This window comes from Oncorhynchus nerka, unplaced genomic scaffold, assembly GCF_034236695.1.
Source record: "Oncorhynchus nerka isolate Pitt River unplaced genomic scaffold, Oner_Uvic_2.0 unplaced_scaffold_1424, whole genome shotgun sequence".
Classification (NCBI taxonomy): Eukaryota; Metazoa; Chordata; class Actinopteri; order Salmoniformes; family Salmonidae; genus Oncorhynchus; species Oncorhynchus nerka.
This window is the reverse complement of record NW_027039895.1, coordinates 20,862-36,531: the sequence shown is the minus strand read 5'-3', so window position 1 is coordinate 36,531 and position 15,670 is coordinate 20,862. Positions and strand designations below refer to the sequence as shown.

General features: G+C 49.0%; 1 protein-coding gene across 1 annotated transcript in view; it reads right to left on the bottom strand.

Moving 5' to 3' along the window:
• The window catches only part of LOC115127468 (protein CLEC16A), a gene marked incomplete at its 5' end in the record, with an annotated part of 64,719 nt that overhangs the window by 29,653 nt on the left and 19,396 nt on the right, over positions 1 to 15,670 (bottom strand). The window contains 3 exons of the mRNA XM_065015460.1: positions 1,298 to 1,348; positions 1,648 to 1,822; positions 7,152 to 7,275. Coding sequence (XP_064871532.1) covers positions 1,298 to 1,348; positions 1,648 to 1,822; positions 7,152 to 7,275 — 350 coding nt within the window. The remainder of the gene's footprint in view (positions 1 to 1,297; positions 1,349 to 1,647; positions 1,823 to 7,151; positions 7,276 to 15,670) is intronic.

The window sequence follows — 15,670 nt, the reverse complement described above, 5'->3', positions numbered from 1 at the left end:
GTGAGGTGAGGTGTGGTGAGGTGAGGTGTGGTGAGGTGATGTGAAGAGGTGTGATGTGGTGTGATGTGATGAGGTGTAGTGTGATGAGGTGTGAAGAGGTGAGGTGTGATGTGAAGAGGTGTGATGAGGTGTGATGTGATGGGTGTGATGAGGTGTGGTGTGATGAGGTGTGATGTGATGAGGTGTGATGAGGTGTGGTGAGGTGTGAAGGGTGAGGTGTGATGTGGTGAGGTGTGATGAGGTGAGATGAGATGTGATGAGGTGATGTGAAGAGGTGTGATGTAATGAGGTGTAGTGATGAGGTGTGATGAATGGGTGAGGTGTGATGAGGTGTGGTGTGATGAGGTGTAGTGTGATGAGGTGTGATGGTGTGATGAGGTGTGATGTGATGGGGTGCAGGTGTGATGAGGTGAAGTGGATGAGGTGTGATGTGAAGAGGTATGATGAGGTGATGTGATGAGGTGTAGTGTGATGAGGTGTGATGTGATGAGGTGAAGGGGTGAGTGTGATGAGGTGTTATGTGATGAGGTGTGATGTGATGAGGTGTGATGGATGGGGTGTAGTGTGATGAGGTGTGATGAGGTGGTGTGATGAGGTGGTGTGATGAGGTGAGGTGTGGTGTGATGAGGTGTGATGAGGTGAGGTTTGATGAGGTGTGATGTGGTGTGAAGAGGTGAAATGTGATGAGGTGTAGTGTGATGAGGTGTAGTGTGATGTGGTGTGAAGAGGTGTGATGTGGTGTGTGAGGTGTGATGTGGTGTGATGTGGTGTGGTGAGGTGTGATGTGGTGTGATGAGGTGAGGTGTGATGATGAGTGTGTGTGATGAGGTGTGATGAGGTGAGGTGTGGTGTGGTGTGATGAGGTGTGGTGTGATGAGGTGTGATGAGGTGTGATGTGATGAGGTGTAGTGTGATGAGGTGTGGTGTGATGAGGTGTAGTGTGATGAGGTGTGGTGAGATGAGGTGTGATGAGGTGTGATGTGATGAGGTGTAGTGATGAGGTGTGATGTGATGAGGTGAGGTGTGATGAGGTGTGATGTGATGTGATGAGGTGAGGTGTGATGAGGTGAGGTGTGATGAGGTGTGATGTGATGTGGTGAGGTGTGATGAGGTGTGATGTGATGAGGTGAGGTGTGATGAGGTGTGGTGTGGTGTGATGAGGTGTAGTGTGATGTGGTGTGATGTGATGAGGTGTGATGTGATGAGGTGCAGTGAGGTGTGGTGAGGTGTAGTGTGATGAGGTGTGATGTGAAGCGGTGAGGTGTGATGAGGTGAGATTGTGTGTGTAGGTACATACCTGTGACAGTAGGTTAAGGGACACCTGAGGGTTGATCTTACGATCTTCAGACTGAAACACAGACAGACAATATGTCAGATACACATTAGTATTGGTTACACAGTACATTACACACCACCCCTCTCCACCTACCTGTTCAGGGCAGACCAGAGAGAAGACACCCCCCTCCACCTACCTGTTCAGGGCCAGAGACCAGAGAGAAGACACCCCCCTCCACCTACCTGTTCAGGGCAGACCAGAGAGAAGACACCCCTCTCCACCTACCTGTTCAGGGCAGACCAGAGAGAAGACACCCCTCTCCACCTACCTGTTCAGGGCAGACCAGAGAGAAGACACCCCTCTCCACCTACCTGTTCAGGGCAGACCAGAGAGAAGACGTAGAGAGGCAGGAACAGACGGTTGAGCAGGTGGTCTGTCAGGACATCGTTCAGGAACTCACAGTTGATAGTCAGGATATCGTTCAGGTAGTGGAGATGGTCGAGATGCTCTGCTACCAAGTCACTCAGCTTCCCCCGGTTACGATGCCTGGAGTGGGGAGAGGGAGAGAGTCAGAGACAGAGAGAGAGCGAGAGAGAGGAGAGGGGAGAGAGGGAGAGGAGAGAGAGACAGAGAGGAGAGAGAGGTGGTATGTACATAAGTGTGTAATGATCTAGTCTGTAACTGTTATGGTTTTGTGTTTCACAACATGTATCTGAATGTATACCCAAGCCTGCAGTGCAAACACAACCTTCCCGAGGGGACAATATCTTAATCAGATAACTCTGACAGGTAGAAAGTCTAAACTGATACAACACTGACACCTAGTGGACACAGGGGAGAATGACCCATCTGAAGGTTAGATAGAGACCCCTAGTGGACACAGGGGAAAATGACCCATCTGAAGACTAGATAGAGACCCCTAGTGGACACAGGGGAGAATGACCCATCTGAAGGTTAGATAGAGACCCCTAGTGGACACAGGGGAAAATGACCCATCTGAAGACTAGATAGAGACCCCTAGTGGACACAGGGGAGAATGACCCATCTGAAGACTAGATAGAGACCCCTAGTGGACACAGGGGAGAATGAGCCATCTGAAGACTAGATAGAGACCCCTAGTGGACACAGGGGAGAATGACCCATCTGAAGGTTAGATAGAGACCCCTAGTGGACACAGGGGAGAATGACCCATCTGAAGGTTAGATAGAGACCCCTAGTGGACACAGGGGAAAATGACCCATCTGAAGACTAGATAGAGACCCCTAGTGGACACAGGGGAAAATGACCCATCTGAAGGTTAGATAGAGACCCCTAGTGGACACAGGGGAGAATGACCCATCTGAAGGTTAGATAGAGACCCCTAGTGGACACAGGGGAAAATGACCCATCTGAAGGTTAGATAGAGACCCCTAGTGGACACAGGGGAAAATGACCCATCTGAAGGTTAGATAGAGACCCCTAGTGGACACAGGGGAGAATGACCCATCTGAAGGTTAGATAGAGACCCCTAGTGGACACAGGGGAGAATGACCCATCTGAAGGTTAGATAGAGACCCTAGTGGACACAGGGGAGAATGACCCATCTCAAGGTTAGATAGAGACCCCTAGTGGACACAGGGAGAATGACCCATCTGAAGGTTAGATAGAGACCCCTAGTGACACAGGGGAGAATGACCCATCTGAAGGTTAGATAGAGACCCCTAGTGGACACAGGGGAGAATGACCCATCTGAAGGTTAGATAGAGACCCCTAGTGGACACAGGGGAGAATGACCCATCTGAAGGTTAGATAGAGACCCCTAGTGGACACAGGGGAGAATGACCCATCTGAAGGTTAGATAGAGACCCCTAGTGGACACAGGGGAGAATGACCCATCTGAAGGTTAGATAGAGACCCCTAGTGGACACAGGGGAGAATGACCCATCTGAAGGTTAGATAGAGACCCCTAGTGGACACAGGGGAAAATGAGCCATCTGAAGACTAGATAGACCCCTAGTGGACACAGGGGAGAATGACCCATCTAAAGGTTAGATAGAGAGAGACCCCTAGTGGACACAGGGGAGAATGACCCATCTGAAGGTTAGATAGAGACCCCTAGTGGACACAGGGAGAATGACCCATCTGAAGACTAGATAGAGACCCCTAGTGGACACAGTGAGGAGAGACCCATCTGAAGGTTAGATAGAGACCCCTAGTGGACACAGGGGAGAATGACCCATCTGAAGGTTAGACAGAGACCCCTAGTGGACACAGGGGAGAATGACCCATCTGAAGGTTAGATAGAGAGAGACCCCTAGTGGACACAGGGGAGAATGACCCATCTGAAGGTTAGATAGAGACCCCTAGTGGACACAGGGGAGAATGATCCATCTGAAGATTAGATAGAGACCCCTAGTGGACACAGGGGAGAATGACCCATCTGAAGACTAGATAGAGACCCCTAGTGGACACAGTGAGAATGACCCATCTGAAGGTTAGATAGAGACCCCTAGTGGACACAGGGGAGAATGACCCATCTGAAGGTTAGATAGAGAGAGACCCCTAGTGGACACAGGGGAGAATGATCCATCTGAAGGTTAGATAGAGACCCCTAGTGGACACAGGGGAGAATGACCCATCTGAAGGTTAGATAGAGACCCCTAGTGGACACAGGGGAGAATGACCCATCTGAAGACTAGATAGAGACCCCTAGTGGACACAGTGAGGAGAGACCCATCTGAAGGTTAGATAGAGACCCCTAGTGGACACAGGGGAGAATGACCCATCTGAAGACTAGATAGAGACCCCTAGTGGACACAGGGGAGAATGACCCATCTGAAGAATAGATAGAGACCCCTAATGGACACAAGGGAGAATGACCCATCTGAAGACTAGATAGAGACCCCTAGTGGACACAGGGGAGAATGACCCATCTGAAGACTAGATAGAGACCCCTAGTGGACACAGGGGAGAATGACCCATCTGAAGATAGAGAGACCCCTAGTGGACACAGGGGAGAATGACCCATCTGAAGACTAGATAGAGACCCCTAGTGGACACAGGGGAGAATGACCCATCTGAAGGTTAGATAGAGACCCCTAGTGGACACAGGGGAGAATGACCCATCTCAAGGTTAGATAGAGACCCCTAGTGGACACAGGGGAGAATGACCCATCTGAAGGTTAGATAGAGACCCCTAGTGGACACAGGGGAGAATGACCCATCTGAAGGTTAGATAGAGACCCCTAGTGGACACAGGGGAGAATGACCCATCTGAAGGTTAGATAGAGACCCCTAGTGGACACAGGGGAAAATGAGCCATCTGAAGACTAGATAGACCCCTAGTGGACACAGGGGAGAATGACCCATCTGAAGGTTAGATAGAGAGAGACCCCTAGTGGACACAGGGGAGAATGACCCATCTGAAGGTTAGATAGAGACCCCTAGTGGACACAGGGGAGAATGACCCATCTGAAGACTAGATAGAGACCCCTAGTGGACACAGTGAGGAGAGACCCATCTGAAGGTTAGATAGAGACCCCTAGTGGACACAGGGGAGAATGACCCATCTGAAGGTTAGACAGAGACCCCTAGTGGACACAGGGGAGAATGACCCATCTGAAGGTTAGATAGAGAGAGACCCCTAGTGGACACAGGGGAGAATGACCCATCTGAAGGTTAGATAGAGACCCCTAGTGGACACAGGGGAGAATGATCCATCTGAAGATTAGATAGAGACCCCTAGTGGACACAGGGGAGAATGACCCATCTGAAGACTAGATAGAGACCCCTAGTGGACACAGTGAGAATGACCCATCTGAAGGTTAGATAGAGACCCCTAGTGGACACAGGGGAGAATGACCCATCTGAAGGTTAGATAGAGAGAGACCCCTAGTGGACACAGGGGAGAATGATCCATCTGAAGGTTAGATAGAGACCCCTAGTGGACACAGGGGAGAATGACCCATCTGAAGGTTAGATAGAGACCCCTAGTGGACACAGGGGAGAATGACCCATCTGAAGACTAGATAGAGACCCCTAGTGGACACAGTGAGGAGAGACCCATCTGAAGGTTAGATAGAGACCCCTAGTGGACACAGGGGAGAATGACCCATCTGAAGACTAGATAGAGACCCCTAGTGGACACAGGGGAGAATGACCCATCTGAAGAATAGATAGAGACCCCTAATGGACACAAGGGAGAATGACCCATCTGAAGACTAGATAGAGACCCCTAGTGGACACAGGGGAGAATGACCCATCTGAAGACTAGATAGAGACCCCTAGTGGACACAGGGGAGAATGACCCATCTGAAGACTAGATAGAGACCCCTAGTGGACACAGGGGAGAATGACCCATCTGAAGACTAGATAGAGACCCCTAGTGGACACAGGGGAGAATGACCCATCTGAAGGTTAGATAGAGACCCCTAGTGGACACAGGGGAGAATGACCCATCTGAAGGTTAGATAGAGACCCCTAGTGGACACAGGGAGAATGACCCATCTCAAGGTTAGATAGAGACCCTTGGACACAGGGAGAATGACCCATCTGAAGGTTAGATAGAGACCCCTAGTGGACACAGGGGAGAATGACCCATCTGAAGGTTAGATAGAGACCCCTAGTGGACACAGGGGAGAATGACCCATCTGAAGGTTAGATAGAGACCCCTAGTGGACACAGGGGAAAATGAGCCATCTGAAGACTAGATAGACCCCTAGTGGACACAGGGGAGAATGACCCATCTGAAGGTTAGATAGAGAGAGACCCCTAGTGGACACAGGGGAGAATGACCCATCTGAAGACTAGATAGAGACCCCTAGTGGACACAGTGAGGAGAGACCCATCTGAAGGTTAGATAGAGACCCCTAGTGGACACAGGGGAGAATGACCCATCTGAAGGTTAGACAGAGACCCCTAGTGGACACAGGGGAGAATGACCCATCTGAAGGTTAGATAGAGAGAGACCCCTGACACAGGGAGAATGACCCATCTGAAGGTTAGATAGAGACCCCTAGTGGACACAGGGGAGAATGATCCATCTGAAGATTAGATAGAGACCCTAGTGGACACAGGGGAGAATGACCCATCTGAAGACTGATAGAGACCCTAGTGGACACAGTGAGGAGAGACCCATCTGAAGGTTAGATAGAGACCCTTGGACACAGGGAGAATGACCCATCTGAAGACTAGATAGAGACCCCCTAGTGGACACAGGGAGAATGACCCATCTGAAGAATAGATAGAGACCCCTAATGGACACAAGGTCTGACCCATCTGAAGACTAGATAGAGACCCCTAGTGGACACAGGGAGAATGACCCATCTGAAGACTGATGAGACCCCTGTGGACACAGGGGAGAATGTCTGAAGACTAGATCCCTAGTGGACACAGGGGAGAATGACGATCTGAAGGTTAGATAGAGACCCCTAGTGGACACAGGGGAGAATGACCCATCTGAAGACCTGATAGAGACCCCTAGTGGACACAGGGGAGAATGACCCATCTGAAGACTAGATAGAGACCCCTAGTGGACACAGTGAGAATGACCCATCTGAAGGTTAGATAGAGACCCTAGTGGACACAGGGAGAATGACCCATCTGAAGGTTAGATAGAGACACCTAGTGGACACAGTGAGAATGACCCATCTGAAGACTAGATAGAGACCCCTAGTGGACACAGGGAGAATGACCCATCTGAAGGTTAGCTTAAGGAAAGATCCACTCATCCCAGGCCGACATACAGACAGTCTCTTACTCACTTTTCCAGCACGTGGAAATGTATAGGAAGCTAAATGATGTGTGTGTGTGTGTCTGTGTGTGTGTGTGTGTGACTCTACTCTTGGTCTGTCTGAACACACTCTGGTCAGTTTGAGATGTGTGTGAGGACTCTCACTCTTGGTCCGTCTGAACACACTTGTCCAGCTCTATGACGTGAGAGCCGATGAACCAGACCAGGTTACTGAAGTAAGGGACCGCCGTCTTGTCTCGAATGATGTGCAGCATGTGCTGGTTGTCCACTAGAGGGGGTGAGAGGTCAAGGGATGTTACCGGGTTACACAGATAGATGGGGAGACAGGGGGGGGGTCAGAGGAATACAGGACCAGACATTTACAGAGATTGGATATGAGTATAAGCATATAGAGAATAAAGCTGTTCTCTCCAGGAGGACTCTACTCTGAGACTGATATGGAGGACTCTACTCAGAGACTGATGTGGAGGACTCTACTCAGAGACTGATGTGGAGGACTCTACTCAGAGACTGATGTGGAGGACTCTACTCTGAGACTGATGTGGAGGACTCTACTCTGAGACTGATGTGGAGGACTCTACTCTGAGACTGATGTGGAGGACTCTACTCTGAGACTGATGTGGAGGACTCTACTCTGAGACTGATGTGGAGGACTCTACTCTGAGACTGATGTGGAGGACTCTACTCTGAGACTGATGTGGAGGACTCTACTCTGAGACTGATGTGGAGGACTCTACTCTGAGACTGATGTGGAGGACTCTACTCTGAGACTGATGTGGAGGACTCTACTCTGAGACTGATGTGGAGGACTCTACTCTGAGACTGATGTGGAGGACTCTACTCTGAGACTGATGTGGAGGACTCTACTCTGAGACTGATGTGGAGGACTCTACTCTGAGACTGATGTGAGACTGACTCTGAGACTGATGGAGGACTCTACTCTGAGACTGATGTGGAGGACTCTACTTGAGACTGATGTGGAGGACTCTACTCTGAGACTGATGATGGAGGACTCTACTCTGAGACTGATGTGGAGGACTCTACTCTGAGACTGATGTGGAGGACTCTACTCTGAGACTGATGTGGAGGACTCTACTCTGAGACTGATGTGGAGGACTCTACTCTGAGACTGATGGAGGACTGGAGGACTCTACTCTGAGACTGATGTGGAGGACTCTACTCTGAGACTGATGTGGAGGACTCTACTCTGAGACTGATGTGGAGGACTCTACTCTGAGACTGATGTGGAGGACTCTACTCTGAGACTGATGTGGAGGACTCTACTCTGAGACTGATGTGGAGGACTCTACTCTGAGACTGATGTGGAGGACTCTACTCTGAGACTGATGTGGAGGACTCTACTCTGAGACTGATGTGGAGGACTCTACTCTGAGACTGATGTGGAGGACTCTACTCTGAGACTGATGTGGAGGACTCTACTCTGAGACTGATGTGGAGGACTCTACTCTGAGACTGATGTGGAGGACTCTACTCTAAAGAGAGACTGATGTGGAGGACTCTACTCTACTGATGAGACTGATGGGAGGACTCTACTCTGAGACTGATGTGGAGGACTCTACTCTGAGACTGATGTGGAGGGACTGACTCTACTCTGGAGACTGATGTGGGAGGACTCTACTTGAGACTGATGTGGAGGACTCTACTCTGAGACTGATGTGGAGGACTCTACTCTGAGACTGATGTGGAGGACTCTACTCTGAGACTGATGTGGAGGACTCTACTCTGAGACTGATGTGGAGGACTCTACCTGAGACTGATGTGGAGACTCTACTCTGAGACTGATGTGGAGGACTCTACTCTGAGACTGATGTGGGAGACTCTCTAAAGAGACTGATGTGAGACTCTACTGAGAGACTGGAGTGGAGACTCTACTCTGAGACTGATGTGGAGACTCTACTCTGGAGACTGATGTGGAGGACTCTACTCTGAGACTGATGTGGAGGACTCTACTCTGAGACTGATGTGGAGGACTCTACTCTGTGGAGACTCTACTCAGAGACTGATGGAGGACTCTACTCAGAGACTGAGAGACTCTACTCACAAGCTGATGGAGACTCTGGGAGGACTCTACTACTGATGAGGACTCTACTCTGAGACTGATGTGGAGGACTCTACTCTGAGACTGACTCAGAGACTGTGGAGGACTCTACTCTGAGACTGATGTGGAGGACTCTACTCTGAGACTGATGTGGAGGACTCTACTCTGAGACTGACTCTGAGACTGATATGGAGGACTCTACTTGATGAGACTGAGACTGTGGAGGACTCTACTCTGAGACTGATGTGGAGGACTCTACTCAGAGACTGATATGGAGACTCTACTCAGAGACTGATGTGGGAGGACTCTCAGAGACTGATTGAGACTGACTGTGGAGGACTCTACTCTGAGACTGATGTGGAGGACTCTACTCTGAGACTGATGTGGACTGATGAGAGACTGATGTGGAGGACTCTACTCTAAAGAGACTGATGTGAGGACTCTACTCTGAGACTGATGTGGAGGACTCTACTCTAAAAGAGAGACTCTACTGATGTGGAGGACTCTACTCTAAAGAGACTGATGAGAGGAGGACTCTACTCTAAAGAGACTGATATGGAGGACTCTACTAAAGAGACTGATATGGAGGACTCTACTCTAAAGAGAGACTGATGGAGGACTCTACTCTAAAGAGACTGATGTGGAGGACTCTACTCTGAAAGAGAGACTGAGACTGATGGAGGACTCTACTCTGAGACTGATGATGGAGGACTCTACTCTGAGACTGAGACTGATGGAGGACTCTACTCAAAGAGACTGATGTGGGAGGAGGACTCTACTCAGAGACTGATGTGGAGGACTCTACTCAGAGACTGATGGGAGGACTCTACTCAGAGACTGATGTGGAGGACTCTACTCAGAGACTGGATGGGAGGACTCTACTCAGAGACTGATGAGACTCTACTCTGAGACTGATGAGACTGATGTGGAGGACTCTACTCAGAGACTGATGTGGAGGACTCTACTCTGAGACTGGGGATGTGGGAGGACTCTACTCTGAGACTGATGTGGAGACTCTACTCAGAGACTGATGTGGAGGACTCTACTCTGAGACTGATATGGAGGACTCTACTCTGAGACTGACTGATGATGGAGGACTCTACTCTGAGACTGATGTGGAGGACTCTACTGGATGGAGACTGATGTGGAGGACTCTACTCTGAGACTGATGTGGAGGACTCTACTCTGAGACTGATATGGAGGACTCTACTCTGAGACTGATGTGGGAGGACTCTACTCTGAGACTGATATGGGAGGACTCTACTCTAAAGAGAGACTGATGTGGAGGACTCTACTGATAGAGACTCTACTCTGAGACTGATGTGGAGGACTCTACTCTGAGACTGATGTGGAGGACTGACTGATGGAGGACTCTACTCTGAGACTGATGTGGAGGACTCTACTCTAAAGAGAGAGGACTGAGACTGATGGAGGACTCTACTCTAAAGAGAGACTGAGACTGATGTGGAGGACTCTACTCTAAAGAGAGACTGACTGTGGAGGACTCTACTCTAAAGAGAGACTGACTCTGAGACTGGTGGAGGACTCTACTCTAAAGAGACTATACCAGAGACTGATGTGGAGACTCTACTCTAAAGAGACTGAGACTGATGTGGAGACCTCACTTCATACTAGACCTCTACTCTAAAGAGACTGATATGGAGGACTCTACTCTAAAGAGACTGATATGGAGGGACTCTACTCTAAAGAGACTGATATGGAGGACTCTACTCTAAAGAGACTGATATGGAGGACTCTACTCTAAAGAGACTGATATGGAGGACTCTACTCTAAAGAGACTGATGTGGAGGACTCTACTCAGAGGACTCACTTCCTGACTGATGGACTCTGCCTGAGGAGGACTCTACTCAGAGACTGATGTGGAGGACTCTACTCAGAGACTGATATGGAGGACTCTACTCTGGAGACTGACTATGGGAGGACTCTACTCTGAGACTCTACTCTGAGACTGATATGGGGAGGACTCTACTCTGAGACAAAGAGAGACTGATGGAGGACTCTACTCAGAGACTGATATGGAGGACTCTACTCAGAGACTGGATGGGAGGACTCTACTCAGAGACTGATGTGGAGAGGACTCTACTCTAAAGAGAGACTGATGTGGAGGACTCTACTCTAAAGAGACTGGGATAGGGAGGAATCTACTCAGAGACTGATATGGAGGACTCTACTCAGAGACTGATGTGGAGGACTCTACTCAGAGACTGATGGGAGGACTCTACTCAGAGACTGATGTGGAGGACTCTACTCAGAGACTGATGTGGAGGACTCTACTCAGAGACTGATGTGGAGGACTCTACTCAGAACTGGAGAGACTGATGAGACTGATGGGGAGGACTCTACTCTGAGACTGATGTGGAGGACTCTACTCTGAGACTGATGTGGAGGACTCTACTCTAAAGAGACTGATGTGGGAGGACTCTACTTGAGACTGATGTGGAGGACTCTACTCTGAGACTGATGTGGAGGACTCTACTCTAAAGAGACTGATGTGGAGGACTCTACTCTAAAACTGATGTGGAGGACTCTACTCTAAAGAGAGACTGATGTGGAGGACTCTACTCTGAGACTGATGTGGAGGACTCTACTCTGAAAGAGACTGATGTGGAGGACTCTACTCAAAGAGACTGATGTGGAGGACTCTACTCTGAAGAGACTGATGTGGAGGACTCTACTCTGAGACTGATGTGGGAGGACTCTACTCTGAGACTGATATGGAGGACTCTACTCTGAGACTGATGGGAGGACTCTACTCTAAAGACTGATGTGGAGGACTCTACTCAGAGACTGATGTGGAGGACTCTACTCTGAGACTGATGTGGAGGACTCTAGACTCTACTGAGACTGATGTGGAGGACTCTACTCTGAGACTGATGGGAGGATCTACTCAGAGACTGATGAGGACTGAGACTGATGGAGGACTCTACTCAGAGACTGATGAGGACTCTACTCAGAGACTGATGTGGAGGACTCTACTCAGAGACTGATGGGAGGACTCTACTCAGAGACTGATGTGGAGGACTCTACTCTGAGACTGATGTGGAGGACTCTACTCTGAGACTGATGTGGAGGACTCTACTCTGAGACTGAGACTGTGGAGGACTCTACTCTGAGACTGATGTGGAGGACTCTACTCTGAGAGACTGATGTGGGAGGACTCTACTCTAAAGAGAGACTGATGTGGAGGACTCTACTCTAAAGAGAGACTGATGTGGAGGACTCTAAAGACTGGATAGGGAGAGACTCTACTGATATGGAGGACTCTACTCTGAGACTGATGTGGAGGACTGACTGATGTGGAGGACTCTACTCTGAAGACTGATGGAGGACTACTCTAAAGAGAGACTGATGGGAGGACTCTACTCTAGAGACTGATGTGGAGGACTCTACTCTGAGACTGATGTGGAGGACTCTACTCAGAGACTGATGTGGAGGACTCTACTCAAAGAGACTGATGTGGAGGACTCTACTCTAAAGAGACTGATATGGAGGACTCTACTCAAAGAGACTGATGGGAGGACTCTACTCTGAAAGAGACTGATGATGGAGGACTCTACTCAGAGACTGATGTGGAGGACTCTACTCAGAGACTGATATGGAGGACTCTACTCAGAGACTGATATGGAGGACTCTACTCTAAAGAGACTGATATGGAGGACTCTACTCAGAGACTGATATGGAGGACTCTACTCAGAGACTGATATGGAGGACTCTACTCAGAGACTGATGTGGAGGACTCTACTCAAAGAGAGACTGATGTGGAGGACTCTACTCAGAGAGACTGATAGAGGACTCTACTCAGAGACTGATATGGAGGACTCTACTCAGAGACTGATGGAGGACTCTACTCAGAGACTGATGTGGAGGACTCTACTCAAAGAGACTGATGGGAGGACTCTACTCAAAGAGAGACTGATGTGGGAGGACTCTACTCTAAAGAGACTGATGTGGAGGACTCTACTCAAAGAGAGACTGATGTGGAGGACTCTCTACTCTAAAGAGACTGATGTGGAGGACTCTACTCTAAAGAGACTGATGTGGAGGACTCTACTCTAAAGAGACTGATATGGAGGACTCTACTCTAAAGAGACTGATATGGAGGACTCTACTCTAAAGAGACTGATATGGAGGACTCTACTCTAAAGAGACTGATATGGAGGACTACTCTAAAGAGACTGATATGGAGGACTCTACTCAAAGAGACTGATATGGAGGACTCTACTCTAAAGAGACTGATATGGAGGACTCTACTCTAAAGAGACTGATGTGGAGGACTCTACTCAGAGACTGATGTGGAGGACTCTACTCAGAGACTGATGTGGAGGACTCTACTCAGAGACTGATGTGGAGGACTCTACTCAGAGACTGATGTGGAGGACTCTACTCAGAGACTGATGTGGAGGACTCTACTCAGAGACTGATGTGGAGGACTCTACTCAGAGACTGATGGGAGGACTCTACTCAGAGACTGATGGGAGGACTCTTCTCAGAGACTGATGGGGAGGACTCTACTCAGAGACTGATGTGGAGGACTCTACTCAGAGACTGATGTGGAGGACTCTACTCAGAGACTGATGGGAGGACTCTACTCAGAGACTGATATGGAGGACTCTACTCAGAGACTGATGGGAGGACTCTACTCAGAGACTGATGTGGAGGACTCTACTCAGAGACTGATGTGGGAGGACTCTACTCAGAGACTGATGGGAGGACTCTACTCAGAGACTGATGTGGAGGACTCTACTCTAAAGAGACTGATGTGGAGGACTCTACTCTAAAGAGACTGATGTGGAGGACTCTACTCAGAGACTGATGTGGAGGACTCTACTCAGAGACTGATGTGGAGGACTCTACTCAGAGACTGATACTACTCTAAAGGAGGACTCTACTCAGAGACTGATGTGGAGGACTCTACTCAGAGACTGATGTGGAGGACTCTACTCAAAGAGACTGATGGGAGGACTCTACTCAGAGAGACTGATGATGGAGGACTCTACTCAGAGACTGATGTGGAGGACTCTACTCAAGAGACTGATGTGGAGGACTCTACTCTAAAGAGAGACTGATGTGGAGGACTCTACTCTAAAGAGAGACTGATGTGGAGGACTCTACTGATGTGGAACTCTACTCTAGAGACTGATGGGAGGACTCTACTCTAAAGAGACTCTACTATGGAGGACTCTACTCTAAAGAGACTGATATGGAGGACTCTACTCTAAAGAGACTGATATGGAGGACTCTACTCTAAAGAGACTGATATGGAGGACTCTACTCAAAGAGACTGATGTGGAGGACTCTACTCTAAAGAGACTGATGTGGAGGACTCTACTCAAAGAGACTGATGTGGAGGACTCTACTCAGAGACTGATATGGGAGGACTCTACTCAGAGAGACTGATATGGAGGACTACTCAGAGACTGATGTGGAGGACTCTACTCAGAGACTGATGTGGAGGACTCTACTCAGAGACTGATGTGGAGGACTCTACTCAGAGACTGATGTGGAGGACTCTACTCAGAGACTGATGTGGAGGACTCTACTCAGAGACTGATGTGGAGGACTCTACTCAGAGACTGATGTGGAGGACTCTACTCAGAGACTGATGTGGAGGACTCTACTCAGAGACTGATGCGGAGGACTCTACTCAGAGACTGATGTGGAGGACTCTACTCTAAAGAGAGACTGATAGGGAGGACTCTACTCTAAAGAGACTGATGTGGAGGACTCTACTCAGAGACTGATGTGGAGGACTCTACTCTGGAGACTGATGTGGAGGACTCTACTCTGAGACTGATATGGAGGACTCTACTCTAAAGAGAGACTGATAGGGAGGACTCTACTCAGAGACTGATATGGAGGACTCTACTCAGAGACTGATGTGGAGGACTCTACTCTAAAGAGAGACTGATGTGGAGGACTGATGTGGAGGACTCTCTAAAGAGACTGATGTGGAGGACTCTACTCTAAAGAGACTGATGTGGAGGACTCTACTCTAAAGAGACTGATGTGGAGGACTCTACTCTAAAGAGACTGATGATGGAGGACTCTACTCTAAAGAGACTGATATGGAGGACTCTACTCTAAAGAGACTGATATGGAGGACTCTACTCTAAAGAGACTGATATGGAGGACTAAAAGAGGAGGACTCTACTCTAAAGAGACTGATATGGAGGACTCTACTCTAAAGAGACTGATATGGAGGACTCTACTCTAAAGAGACTGATATGGAGGACTCTACTCTAAAGAGACTGATATGGAGGACTCTACTCTAAAGAGACTGATATGGAGGACTCTACTCAAAGAGACTGATGTGGGAGGACTCTACTCAAAGAGACTGATGTGGAGGACTCTACTCAGAGACTGATGTGGAGGACTCTACTCAGAGACTGATGTGGAGGACTCTACTCAGAGACTGGGATGTGGAGGACTCTACTCAGAGACTGATGTGGAGGACTCTACTCAGAGACTGATGTGGAGACTGAGGACTCTACTCAGAGACTGATGTGGAGGACTCTACTCAGAGACTGATGGAGGACTCTACTCAGAGACTGATATGGAGGACTCTTCTCAAGGACTGATGTGA